General features: G+C 47.0%; 1 protein-coding gene across 1 annotated transcript; it reads right to left on the bottom strand.

Moving 5' to 3' along the window:
- Positions 1-1,810: 1,810 nt before the first annotated feature.
- HAND2 (heart and neural crest derivatives expressed 2) lies at positions 1,811-4,713 on the bottom strand. The gene is made up of 3 exons (XM_008584335.1): positions 4,495-4,713; positions 3,648-3,881; positions 1,811-2,292 (listed from the first exon to the last, which is right to left on the bottom strand). The coding sequence occupies exons 1-3, from the start codon at positions 4,711-4,713 to the stop codon at positions 2,194-2,196; spliced, it is 552 nt and encodes a 183-aa protein (XP_008582557.1). The 3' UTR covers positions 1,811-2,193.
- Positions 4,714-14,489: the final 9,776 nt, after the last annotated feature.

The following is a 14,489-nucleotide window of genomic DNA, read 5'->3' as shown; positions in this document are numbered from 1 at the left end:
AGAGGGAGGGAGCCAGGCGGTGAAACAGACAGGGATCGGGAGAGCCACAGAAAATCAGGGCGCGCCTCCCCCCACCCCAGTGCTATAAACAAAGGCAAGTGTCTGTAAACATAGCCCCGCGCCCACCAGGTCGGCCCAGCGCCGGTTGACCCGAGGGGAGAAAGTTCAGATCGCTTTGGCCGAGTTGTTCTAACCCCTCGCCCTCGCGTTGTCAGCCACCCGCAGAAGTCCGCAGGGCCACTAGCTGGTCTCTCTTTCGGGGCACTTGCGAATTCGCCTACGTTGGGCCTAATCCAACCCGCTGCAGGCGGCGGGGGTCGGAGTGGGCACCCACGGAGGCCTGGGAGCCCTTTGGAGCCCTGGGAGGGAGACCCGCAGGAGGGTCTGTGCCCGCAGCCGAGGTGCGAACATCAGCCCGAGGATGGGTTTCAAGATGGAAACCCTCTGGCTAGCCTCTCCAACACCAGATTTATATACGTGGCGTTTCATGAAATAAACCGCTTTTTAATACGTTTCACCTTTCTCCCCCCCCATTCCTCCCCCTCCTGTCCCCTCCCCCTCAGCCTGCAGAGTCAGTTCTTCATGACACTTCAATTCCTCTAGTTTCTAGAGCAGAGATTCAAACTCTAGCCAAGTCCTCGGGCAAAGAAAGCTGCAGGGACTTTCTTCCGGGTCGTGCTGGGACTGGGGGAGACCAAAACCTCCGACTGGGAGAAGTCCCTAGGGCAGCCGGTAGCCTGGGGAGGGTGCCGCTTGCTCCGCTGGGCTGCGGCCGGTTAGACTTCAGACACCGCACAGTTAATATTGAGTTCCCTGCAACTCCTTGTAAATCTAACCCACCCCTCAGCCCCTTTAAATCCGTGGTCTTGTTCGCGATTTCTTACTTGACGTAAAGTTCCTTGTTACCTAATCATGGGCTTTTTGGAAAGGCCCCCTCCCTCCTCACCCAGCCTACTCAGATAAGAATCCCCCGATCTAGGCTACAAGCAAAACCTTCGCTCTTCTCTTCTTTCTTGAATGTAAGCCCTATATTTTGAATTAAACACCCCAGACTTTCCTGTGGCTTTAATAATGCCTGGGATCCTCCTCACACCTCCTCCACCGAAAATGTGCTCTCCAAACAAAAAATTCCACCGAACAGCATCTGATTGATTTCAGAAAAACAAGGACACCTTTCCATCTTCTGAGCAAACTACAGGCCGTTCTCCAGCCCAGACCCCCCCGTGCTAAAGACCTCTTAGCATTATCCTGGGAGCTGAGGGGAGGAGGGAAGGAGACACGGCTCACACAGAGCCCAGGCCCTTTTGCAGGATTTCACCCAGGCCACGTCTCTTTAAAAGCATCTCCTCACCCTGCGTGGACTGCAGGTCATGTCGATTGGTTGCAACCACTGACTCTTTAAAACAAAATTAGAGGCAATCATGATAATTTAGTTTACTTCTGAATATTTTAAATATTATGAAAAAAAGTATAACAGATTTGTTTTCAAAACTCTCTTGAGGTATCAACTATTCAAAGATTAGGGTTTTTGTAAAAAAACACACACAGTGGTTTATTGAATACTTACAACGTTTACACCTTCAATATTAATTAAATTCCACTTAGCTTTAGAGGACGGAAGTGCACAAAACAAGTAGCTGTTGGAAACATCTTTGAATAGGGAACGACCACAGATGAAACGACAGCACTAGATATCGACCCTGACCGAAATGTTAGCGGCCCTGTTTTCTGCTTTGAAATAAAACTTTATAATCCCCAGGAATATTTATATCCAAAGGCCAAGTACTAAAGATACACTTCACATATGCACTAATGTCCGCTCTCTTTATCTGGAAGGGGTTGGGTGGGGGGCAGGGGGCAACGCTGGTGTCTACACAGCCAAAAGGAAACATTCACACACAGAATCTACGAGACGACGGGATCCCTTACCACGCAGGAGTGTCCTCTTCATATTAAAATATGGAATGCTTTTCTTCAAATATCCACTTTTTTTGGAGGGGGGGTGGGGATCGGATGCTTCAAAGGGGGACAAAGAGAGGGGAAGGAAATTGCACATAAATAAACCGGATGATTCCAAATGCAAGTAGTCCTCAGAGCGGAGCGCAGAGGGCTTGCCCGGAGTCCTGGGTCTGCATCTGGCGCCTCGGCCCCGGCTCACTCGCGCTCTCCTCCTCCTTCTCCTCCTCCTCCTCCTCACTGCTTGAGCTCCAGGGCCCAGACGTGCTGCGGCCAGCCCGTCCGGCCTTTGGTTTTCTTGTCGTTGCTGCTCACTGTGCTTTTCAAGATTTCGTTCTGGGGAGGTGAGGGCGAGAAAAGTGGAAAGAGAAAAATTCAGAGAGGATACCTGGTCCCACACCCCCCCAGCGCTTCCTGAGCCAGAGGAGACAGTGAGAGAGGGAGGAAAGGACAGGAGGAGGGATAGTTCCAAGTCCCAGCCCCTGCAGAAAAGCTATGAAGGTTTGCACTGCCCTAGCTGCAGCCGAGGCCTCCGTGCTGCAAGGCTCAACTACCGGATCGTCAAGTTTATAAACAACCGTCTTTTTTCGAGTCGTTTATGGAGGAGCTGGGAGCCTTTTTTCTGATTCCAGATGTAGGGGCGGGAGTGCGGTCGGTGCTAAATCTGTTTTCTCTGTATTCAGTAGAAATCTCGGATCTGTGCTCCAGGAAAACTGGGGCGAAAGCCCCTCCGGGCTGGCGTGGGCCTCTGTCTCACCAGTGCCTCTCCTCCAAGGCCTCTGTAATCACTGATTTTTTGGGAGGTCACTGGATTGTTCAGCGACCAAAGGGCTGCAGGCCCCAAAGAAGAACAACTCGACAAATGGAATTATTTTCCAGGCCTTTCCTGGAGATAGCCCTGTCCTGAAAATCATCGTCCTATGGGCATTTGGTAGGAACCTGAGAAAACTTTAAACGACTGCGTATAACTTCATGTTACTGTTAATAACAATGACCACAGTAATATTAACTTTTTTGGTCTTAAAATGTATACAGGTTCATTCAAATAAAGCTAGAAATATCCATGTAGTATATTCATCTGGGAAATTACATTTTAAAGTCAGCCAAAGAAAAATTTGAGCTGTACTTTGGAGTTAAAAGTACCTATTTTATGTTTACCTTTACTTCTTCCAGGCATAGTAATAAGAACAACCACAAGACTCTCTTAGAGCTCACAATGAGCAGCAGCCTCATTCTCAGGGAAGGGGAAAAGCGATCAGTAATGAAATAATCGGGATAGAGAGCTTCTGGGCTACTTATTTTAGATATCTGAAAGCAAGAGCGGATTGGAGGCTAAACGAAGGCTGTAACGGATACGGGATTAGGAGTCTGGGCCAGTGCGATCCGGAGATTGATCAGGACCAGGAATTTGCAAGGCCGTCCTAAGTGCCCGGGGGAGCGGCGATAACCCAGAGGAAAGATCACCGGCGAGAAGCACCCCTCTTAACCTTATCCTTTCCCTGCTGACACCCTCCCCCGTCTCCTCTGCTTATACAGGAAACTGTCCGTACCACAACCTGGTGCAAACAACCTTGGCGCGGGAAGCGGCCAGAGAACGCGGGATGCCATTTCTCAGCCCAATGAGAAAGAGGCCGGGAGCACCCGTCCCCTGAGGCCCGCACTCCCACCGCCCACTGCCCCCTGGTACTAACCAGCTCCTTCTTCCTCTTCTCCTCTTTCACGTCTGTCTTCTTGATCTCCGCCTTGAAGGCCTCCGCCTCGCCGTTCTGGTCGTCCTTGGCCAGCAGGTCCATGAGGTAGGCGATGTAGCTGGTGGCCAGGCGCAGCGTCTTGATCTTGGAGAGTTTGGTGTCGGCGGGCACGTTGGGGATGCACTCGCGCAGTTCGGCGAAGGCACTGTTGATGCTCTGAGTCCTGCGCCGCTCCTTTCAAAGTGCGGGCACCTTGGTTCCCTGAATCTATGGTGTGGCCGGGATCGGTGTCCCCCTGGTTTAACTAGCCTGTTTGGTAAGTAACTGAATATTTTTTACAGCGTGTTCAGAGCTTATTTTCCAGTTTTTATGAACAAACATATAAATATATCTCTGCATTCCTGCCTTCCCCATAAAAGCGGGCATCTGTGGAAAGCAGGTTTAGTTATCGGAAGGGAACCATTAAACGCCAGTTTAAGAGGCAGGCCGGGAGGACGGCTCGTGGATGTTTAGACTGCTGGTCCTGGTGATCTTGAACGCATTATAACGGAAAGCGGATCGCCACTCGTAAGTCCCCGGGCCGCGGGGCACCCAAGCCGCGGCGCCCGCGTGGCGTGAGCATCTTGAGAAGGCCACAGGCGGCGAGGGGGCGGGGAGAGATGGTCAATGGCAGGAGCCGAAATCACCCTTGAGGCTCGGCCCCGAGTAGTGAGGGGAGGCTGATGTGTAAATGAGGATTCTGCCCCGATAGAGTTTGGTGTGGAAAAGGGTGTCAACAGGAGCCCGCAGGCTGTAAATTAGAGGGCAGTGTGTGCAGAAGCCGGCGCGGGCCAGGGCAGCGCGGGGCCTGGCCACGGTAGCCGCAGGGAGACCAGTGACTCCACCACAGGCATGGCCCCTTGGAGACAGGCTGAGTCCTACGCAAGAAGACGGTTCTTTCTCTGCCGGCAGTCTCCGGCCGCCGGCTACGTGGCTTGGGCTGGAAGACGAGATCAGCGTGAATCGAGAGCGCCCAACGCTGGTGCTGCCCTGGACTCGGGGCCAGGTCCTGCCTGCCACTAACCATGGAGACGTGGGCAGCAGCACTAAGAAAAAAAAAATTTTTTTAAAACATTTGCCGAGGCTGGGCGGTAGGAGAAACGAGTTCGTACAGGGTCCGCTCTTTCTCCTAGTAAGGGGTCAATTTCCCTGGACGCCCTCAGCAGAGCGTCTTAAGGCAGAGAAAACAGGGGCCGAGGAAAAGCTGAAACCGGGCTTGTTGGTAGGTGCTGGCTGGAAACTTGCATTTGGGCTTGGAACAAAATAGACATCAACGTCCCTAACTCCCCAACGTGGATGGGTCTGCAGTTTTGAGCACAAGGAGAGTCTTTTAAAGACCTGTTTTTTTCTGGGGAGGAATACAGGTAGTGTGGTCGGGGTTCTGTTTACATTTTCAACGGGAGGCAAACCCTGAATATGTAAATACCGGTAGTTCAATTCTCTGACATTCGATACATTAAAAAAAGTCTGTTTGTAAAATCACTTTTAGGCCTTGGGAGCAGGTAGACAAAGTGAGATTGTTCCAGGGCTAGGAACAGATAAACTTCAGGGAAAGTAGTCTGTTGGCTGCTTTCAGACCCAGACAGAGTTTTGGAGATCAACGCGAGTGCAGATGAGGGCTGGCTTGGGGACTGGGATGCTATGTCCACCAGAAGTGAGAGGCCTCAGTTGTGAAAGCTTCAGAACTTGCCACTTCTAGCCTTTCTCATGCTCTTTTAATTGAAACAAAAAATGAGTGAATAACTTCATAACCCCAGATGGCATTGCAAGTGATAGAAGAATTGGACAACATGGGACAGGAAAAAGTCATAGTAGATGCATCTGAACATCAGGCCTCACTGAAGCATCATTATCAGTTGACTACAATGGTCTAGGGCTCTAAGGCTTCATGCATCTCAGAATTCCAAACCCGGAGGCTAAAGCCTGAGAAAGGCAGCCTGTGGGCAGGTTGGAGAGAGGGACTAATAGGTGAACTCTGGTGTTGCCTCCAACTGTAGTAACTGATTCAGGGAGGCCAAGCCGGCCTTGACCAGCTGAGCTCGACCCTGTATACACAAGCAAACACATCTACATTTTCCTTTTAGTGTTCTTTGGTGTGTGTTGCTCTCTGTAGCTTTCCTGAGATTCAGAGTTAGCCTACTGCTTTGGAAAACTGTGAGGCAAACATGCCATTTCAAGTTTGCCCCCAATTTAAGTGCTGTGCATCCTCAGGATGGTAGTGCTGAAGGTGATGGTGGTGGTGGTGATGGAAGAGAGGCTAGTGCCATTGATGAGGGGGAAAGTGGGAGAAGAAAGGAAGGGTGCAGTCCCTGACTTAGGTAGCAGCCTGGGGACCTCACCCCTGGCTTGTACCAGCGTGGCCACTGGTGCTGTACTCTCCAAAGGGCACATATTCAAAGTACTCTTATGACCCAAGGAATTGCTACAATGCTGGCTGGGAACACCCTGGGTGCCTGTGGGTGAACTCTGGTGTTGCCTCCAACTGTAGTAACTGATTCAGGGAGGCCAAGCCAGCCTTGACCAGCTGAGCTCGACCCTGTATACACAAGCAAACACATCTACATTTTCCTTTTAGTGTTCTTTGGTGTGTGTTGCTCTCTGTAGCTTTCCTGAGATTCAGAGTTAGCCTACTGCTTTGGAAAACTGTGAGGCAAACATGCCATTTCAAGTTTGCCCCCAATTTAAGTGCTGTGCATCCTCAGGATGGTAGTGGTGAAGGTGATGGTGGTGGTGGTGATGGAAGAGAGGCTAGTGCCATTGATGAGGGGGAAAGTGGGAGAAGAAAGGAAGGGTGCAGTCCCTGACTTAGGTAGCAGCCTGGGGACCTCACCCCTGGCTTGTACCAGCGTGGCCACTGGTGCTGTACTCCCCAAAGGGCACATATTCAAAGTACTCTTATGACCCAAGGAATTGCTACAATGCTGGCTGGGAACACCCTGGGTGCCTGTGGGAGGAATCCTAGCGAGGGGCACTTCTCTCCCTCTTCTCTAAGGAGGTGGAGGCTGAGGCCGAGCCATAACAAGCCTTATCCAGGTCCAGAGACTGCTTCACAGAGAGGCAGCCTGGATTTGGGTGAGTGTTTGTGATTCTGTGTCCACAGTCTTCCTTGTAGCTGATGGTGCACCCCCTGTGCTGCCTGTTAAGTCTGTCTCCAGACAAATAGAACCAGCTACAAAGATTTATTTTGCACCCAGGTCTCTTTCCCTTCACTCCCACCGCTTCCCCTGGAAAAGATTCAAAGAGCAGAGGAGAGGCTGAGCACTCCCTTGCAAACATTTTGGTCTTGTGAGATATTTCTTTAAACATCAACCTAGTTTTAGTGAAATACTTTTTAAAACTTAAGTCCATTTTAAGGGAAAATACAGATCGTTTTGAGGTATTTATTATTTCAAAGACAAGGGCAGTTTGTATCTTGTGTTTTGCTCATGATAACTCAAAATAAACTGGACCTGAGAAGAGCCAGGCCAGAGAGCCATAAACACACATTTTATATTTACGGGAATCATGGCTCAATTCCTTTCATCATCTTTCAAATCTTGTTTTACCTTGTTTTCCTGACCAGCATAGTAGAACTGACTCTGAGCATTCCTTTAAATATCTGTAATGCTCTTATATAAGGTGAACCCTAGAAAATGCTAAGAACACCAGAAAAAACACCAAACCTGGATGGTGACAGAAAAAGCATTGTGTACTTAAAGAGGTAACCTCAACCCCATGGGACAGTGCTTCTTGGGACACTGATGGCTCTGTATTCCTTTCTGTACTATGGTGGGATTGAGTCATTTTGTGTGATAGCGTCTTAGTCCCAGAATGTTTAGGACACCCAGAACAAGGCATTTTGTCTGAGTGGCAGCCAGGGTCTCCCTCTAACTGGGGTTTTGCAGTTCTTCTCTTTCTTGTCTTCCTTTTGAGAAATAGTTGTTTACAGACATGGCAAGTGACAAGTGGCTGTGGAAATGTGGTGCTTCTTGAAGTACACATCTACAAAGCAGAATCAAGTTCGATTGGACTTTTATGTCTATTTTGAAAATGAAGGGCAGGAAAAGCTACCCTTGACTCTTATGAGGTTTTATTTCTTCTGAGCAATTTCTTTTTTGAATTTTGGGGTGGGAGCAGGGTATTTGGGGGGTGACCTCTCTTCACCCCTCTTCCCCATCCAGAGCAGATCTGTGGAGATGGAGCAGAAGGGGCTGGTCCAGCTGTAATGATGGCTGTGGAGGGGCTGACTGCTTATGAGTCCTTCAATCCAGTTCTGATTAGAAAACTGTTAAGTCAGTGGAGAAAATCAGGACTTGCTTAATGCCTGTACATTCCCGTCCTTATGATGGCTGTGGAGGGGCTGACTGCTTATGAGTCCTTCAATCCAGTTCTGATTAGAAAACTAAGTCAGTGGAGAAAATCAGGACTTGCTTAATGCCTGTACATTCCCGTCCTTGTCTCTCTGCCCTCTCTCCTTCCCTCCCTCTCTCTTCCTTGTAATTTGCCCTCCAGAAATGTTTGGATTTACAAAGTTTTTCCTGTCACTGAACCTGAGACTGATGTAGAAGAATGAGATACTGGTTCATCCTTAAGTCCTTTAAGAAAAATCTTAATATCCAGTAGAATCTCCATTTTCTCCAAATAACTAATGAATAGATCCCCATATTAGCTGGCATATATGTTGCTGCTCTGAAGGGTTTACATTGTTAAGGGAGAACTAAATACTTTGCCAGATAGGCAAATCTGTCTGTAAAGCTAAAATCTTAGCCAGACTAAAGGGAACATAAGATAATGCTGGGAAGGGCCTCACAAAGGCAGCTTGAGGTACATATATATATATATACACACGCACACACACACATATATGGGAGGTGTTATTAATGTTATTATACTAGTCCTAAGGGGTACGGTAAATCTGATTTTTGCTAATCTGTGCTACTTTGTAGTAAAATAATAGAGTTTAAAGCAAAGGTAGCATAAGAAAATACACCCCATGGGATTTATGTTAAATATTTATTTGCATTATTGTTTCAGGCACATTACATACACCCTGGCAATATTCTCTTCCAAGTGACAGGAAATCATTTAACATTCAGATGAGTAAGTAAGTGATTTTTTTGCATACATGCTCTGTGGAAATAGTAAGTAATGAACTTCAACTAGCCTGCAGTGTAGTCTGGGATTTAGAATAAAATATGAATGCAAATGGCAACTTAAAATTTGGGGCCTCGGAGGAATCATTTATGTGACTGACAGATTTGCTTGTGACTTGAGGCCCCTGAACATTTCCAGTTCTAACTGCAGTGTCGCTCACATTCCTGGGAAGTCCTGTTCTCTAGCTTCCTTTGCAAATCCACATAGATGAGTTTCTTCAGCTTGGACAGTTTCTTCCCAACGTTTTCTACATTTTTCTAGGGGCTTTGCTTATAGACAAGGGACTTGAGCCAGGATGGTTAGGTTTCAGGTTAACAAAAAGAAACACTTTTATTGTCAATATTAATGGCAAACATCGATTTTTACAAGGCTTGTGTTTAGCAGCATGAACAGATCAAAAGCAGCTTGGCTTGATTTCTCAATATTCTCTGGAGCTTAGACAATTAACTGCAATTTTGCTCCTAACGAAAAAACACAAAAAAGTTAGTTACAGAAATATTAAAGTTAGTCTTTTGGCAGAGATTTTTACCTGTGTACAAAACATCAGAATCTAATAAATTTACCCACTGAACTATGAGTTTTGAAGGAAAACAACTTAAGAAAATGTTGTGTGAGCAGCGTGTCCTCATTTGCAATGCCATGAGCCTGTTTCAATACGTGCATTCCATGCTTGCCTTTCTGGCTGCGTAAGGATCCGGCAGACTGAGGTCTCCCTGGTAATTTGGGTACACCGAGTCTCCAGTTAATGATAGATAATCAGCCTTTGGGTCATTCGGTCATTCTCTTATTACAACCCCCTCCTGCTCTCTCTGATCTCCTTTCAAACTAAATTTCACACAAACAAATAAAGCAAGACAGGGACAAGTTCTTACAAAGAAGAGGGAGAAATATTAGAAACTCCTGATACAGAACTCTAAACAAGGAAAGGCAAGCTAAAAGAGGATAGGAAAGAACATCTTATCAAAATGAACATGTTGTGTACAAAACATTAAAAGAAAAGTCTCTGGTTTCTGTTAAAGTGACAGAAAATTAAAATAAAAATAATTGTAGGCAGAAAAGTTATAATATAAACAGAGAAGGCAGGATGCTTGCTGGAAATGCGCAGCACTAGAAGGCTAATTTGTTGTAACAGATTATATATCTGCACCATGATTGGAGAGGCGCTACTTTGTTGCATTTTCCAGAAGAGAATGGCTTTCTTTTTAATACTTGTGTGACTGCCCACTTAAGTTAACATAGGCCAAAGCCTTGAGGAATGAAAAAATGGAATTGCATTCTGCTTGCAAAGCATCCAACTTCAAACGAAGAAATTGGTTGCATACAAAAAAAGCAGAATTCCATTCAGAACACATTTGGAGACTTCAGTAAATTGGTGTGACTGATGCTTTTTTGTTTTGCTGACAGAAGGCGCAGATCATTCTTGGGGAAATACAACTGAAACCAATCCTCCCCACTCCCCTGGGATCTTCGCTTTCTTAGTCTACATCTGCCCGTGACTCCAGAAAGACAAACTTCAGATTTGCCAAGGTACACCTCAGACCAGATCCTTTTGGGAAAAGCATGGGAATATATGGCTCTAATAGTTAGGAGCTCTGGTAAGAGTGCCCCTAGTTCTATCTTCCTGTCCCCGCCTTGGCAGTCCCCTTTCGCCTAAGTTCAGGGTCCCAGAAGGGTCAAAGTCTATTGGCTGGTGTCACCCCCAAGCCTAGCTTTTCAAAGCTAACAGAGATCAGAACTTTGGCTCAGGACTTGATCAGCCCACAGTTCTCCAAGTTAGAGGGGCAGCTGGGGTGAAAGTGTGACTCCAGCATTTTCCTCAATTGTGGGTCTGACACCCCTTCACTTGCCAGGATCTCTGACAAACAATTTATCTCTCCCTAGTGCTGGAGAATACACACTTCTTTGTTTCTTCTATGCCCAGCTTAAATGCTGCCTCTTCCAGAAAGCCTTTCCAGATATTGCTTCACCTCTTCCTGTCCCCCAAATCAAGTCTTCTCAACTACGTTCTGGGGCTCCCATTCATTCTCTTTGGTAGATCTCTGGGCACACATCTGTCACCTCCTGTGACTGTGGGTTCCTTAACAGTCCAGTCAATGCATTGCAGCAGGAAGGTGCTTAAACAGCCTGTGTAAAAGGAATGACTTAGAGAAATCGGATGAATAATGTCTATCCTAACTGCAATCACATTGGTTTCCTTTTTTAAAAAATTACAGGAAGGTGCTTAAACAGCCTGTGTAAAAGGAATGACTTAGAGAAATCGGATGAATAATGTTTATCCTAACTGCAATCACATTGGTTTCCTTTTTTAAAAAATTATTTTTATAAAGATGACCGGTAAGGGGATCTTAACCCTTGACTTGGTATTGTCAGCACCACGCTCAGCCAGTAAGCTAACCGGCCATCCCTATATAGGATCCGAACCCGGGGCCTTGGTGTTCTCAGCACCACACTCTCCCCGAGTGAGCCACATGCCGGCCCCATTGGTTTCCTTTATTTTGAGAGCGATTACAGCTAGAAGAGGAGTTAGAAATCGTCTATTAGGGAACAGACCTTCGTCTCCAAGCCATTGGGAGAAGCGGGGAAAACTTCCTCCAGATGGACTGAGCCTGTGCTGGGTGTTGATTACAGCTAGAAGAGGAGTTAGAAATCGTCTATTAGGGAACAGACCTTCGTCTCCAAGCCGTTGGGAGAAGCGGGGAAAACTTCCTCCAGATGGACTGAGCCTGTGCTGGGTGTTCCTCAGCCCGCGCTGGATCAGAGCGTGGAAGGTCCAGCCTGGGCCTGGCCTCTCCGGGCACCCACACCAACATCCTGAGCTCTGGAGTCAGAGCAGGACAAGGCCGACTCTAGGCATCCCATGGATTGGCTGCGTGATCTCGGGCAAGCTCTTCGGTGTCTCTAAGCCTCAGTTTCCCCACCTGAACAGTGGGGATCATGACACGGACCTCAGGGTGTGTGTGGGCTAGATTAAATGAGATCAAGGTGCATGAGAGAGCCAGACGCCTGACGCCCAGGCTGCACTCAATAAATATTCATGTATTTTCTTCCTGCCTTTTCGGTTTCTTCCCTTCCTTTGCAGCTGCCTGAAGACCCAGCCCGACAGCGATGGGTGCCAGCCGGGCCAGGTGTGCCCTTCGCGCGCCGCCCCCTGGGGCAGTTCCTCTTGCCAACTCGCGTCGGAGGGCACTGCCCAGCCTTGGTGCCCTCGAACCGCACGGAACTGCAGCTCCGCGGGCATCGCCAGGGCCTCGGCTCTTGCTGGACTGTGGGCGCGAGACAGCGAGATGCGGGCGGCCGCCCGGGAATACTGAGGGGCAGGGGACACGGCCAGAGCCGCCACCCCCTGCTTAGGCCTCTGGCTCCCCAGCCACTGTGATGGCTGCTTCCATCCTGGTTAAACTCTCGTTTTGATCCTCACCCGCCTCGGTCCCCGACACCGAGGAGGCCGGTTCTCCGCCGCTCAGGCCGGGGGAGGTCACCGCTCCGGGCGGGAGGGACTCCCAATTTCCCCCAGTCTCCGAGGACTTTTCGCCCGAGGCGGGCAGGAAGGGGTTAACGGCGCCCCCCTCCCACCCTCACCTCCTAGAGCCCCCTGTGCTGGGCGAAGGCCACCGCTTCCCTCCTGAGGTCTCATTAGGGAAACCCTCACCGCTATTTTCAACATTTCCTCAATCAAGTGCCTTTAAATAGAGCTGCACAAACAAATTGGCGGCAAAAGCGTAGATCTTGTCACGATTGAGACCAATCCAATATTTCAGCCTTGTTTGCTTTGCAATTACGGCTTGGCTTGTGGCTGCGGTGCCACCGGGGCAAATCTGCAGCCGCCCGCTTTCTCCTCTGCACCCTGGGCGGGTGGAGGAAGCGACCCGCGGAGCCACTGTAGGGAGAAGAGGGGGGTGACACGGGGGGAGGTGACGGGAGCGGCGGTGGGCGGGGGAGCCTTTCCTAAAACCCAGTGCAAAGGGCGCGCAGAGCAATGCTAAGGGAGACGGACTTTCCAGGTTCCTGACTGAGCCACTGAGGTCTAGGCGGGAATAATAAAGTGTGTAATTGGCATATGGAAATCAGTGTTGTATCCTTACCAGCCTCCTGTCTCCCCTCCACCCTCCTTCCCCTTCTCCCATCACCCTTCCATTTTTCTTTAATATATGTTAGCTGTTATGGGATTTCCCTTTCTCCCTTTCTGTTAAACTGCTAGCATGATTTGTTATATTTTCCATAGCTGTTTATTCTTGTTTGACTTTTTGTACAAAGCCACTTTAAATCTGCTGCAGGAAAAATAAAGCTTCAAGCCCTTTGGATGGGCTCCTGCACCCAGCCCACTTTTAATTCTTTCCCATAGTTCTTATATGTAAATCAGCCTCTGGGTGCATTCGGTCACCACGCAGGCCAGCCTAGTTTGTATCAGCAGAACAGTAGTTAATTCAAATCATGTCCTAAGCCTTATATTTCACAGACAATTAAATCTTGGCTGCTGTTTAACAAATTGTAATATTTATTCTGCTCTATACTGAGGAGCACTTTTAAAGTAAAAAAACAAATACTACGTTTCAAAAAGAAAATATGATAATAAATCTCTTTATATGGATTCTCTCTGCATAAGTGGAAACAGCATGATTTAAATCTCCAACACCCCCACGTCCCTTTTCAGGCACAGCTGAAGTTGTACAGATACTCTCTTTAGGCTCACATTCTCCATTTCTGGGGGGAGGCAGCTGCATTTGTTACATTCAATTTACTTTCCAAGTTTTCGCACTCCACACTGACCCATATAATATGAAACAAAGATTGCCAAATAATAAGATTTCGGATGCAAAGTCTAATTTTCACATGGATCCAAGATAGATGGGTGTGACTTGTAATTATTTTATGATTTCATATTACTTTCTCAATGAAAACTTATTTTCCTCTTATGCTGATTTCTGAAGGAGGTGGGAAGTTGAGGCACAGAAATATTTTTATGAGACTCTGGAGTACATATTAAAATGCTTCCTTATTATTTAAGAATGTGTAAGGTATGGACCTATATATTCGTTTGCTGGTGATCATAAAGTAAATTCACAGCCATTCTGGCCAATAAGCAATCTCTTTTATCCTTTAAAAGTTTTTGGTTTATAATCCCACCTGGATTGTACCTTTAGTGTTCTGTATCACCCTCCTATTGTAACGTTTTGGTTCTCAACCTTATTTATAGCAAACCTCAGAAATGATGATTTCATAAAATTGTGCAATGACAAAGCCACAGAATAATATTTTAAGTCCATAGTATTTAAGTCCATAATATTTTAAGTCATGCATAGTCTTGTATATTTCTCATACAGTTTTCTAGCCAGTGGATTGCTTTAATATTTCAAGAAACAGGAAGCAGTAGCTAATAAGTGCACCATTTCATAGGAATTCTCTTTTAACCAAAAAAAAAAAAAAAAAAAAAGTCCAGCATATTATTCAATGCACAAATTATAATATTACTTTCATGTGTGTTAATCTGTTTAGTATCAAAGCTGCTAGGGTGAAAAAAAAAAAAAAAAAAAAAAAAAAAAAAAAAAAAAAAAAGTCCAGCATATTATTCAATGCACAAATTATAATATTACTTTCATGTGTGTTAATCTGTTTAGTATCAAAGCTGCTAGGGTGTCTTAACCATTAACATGTTTTACTACACCACTTTCA

The sequence above is a fragment of the Galeopterus variegatus genome, unplaced genomic scaffold (genome assembly GCF_000696425.1).
Source record: "Galeopterus variegatus unplaced genomic scaffold, G_variegatus-3.0.2 Scaffold3228, whole genome shotgun sequence".
NCBI classification, from domain to species: Eukaryota; Metazoa; Chordata; class Mammalia; order Dermoptera; family Cynocephalidae; genus Galeopterus; species Galeopterus variegatus.
Note: the sequence above shows the minus strand (reverse complement) of the source record. Positions and strands in the feature narration are given on the sequence as shown.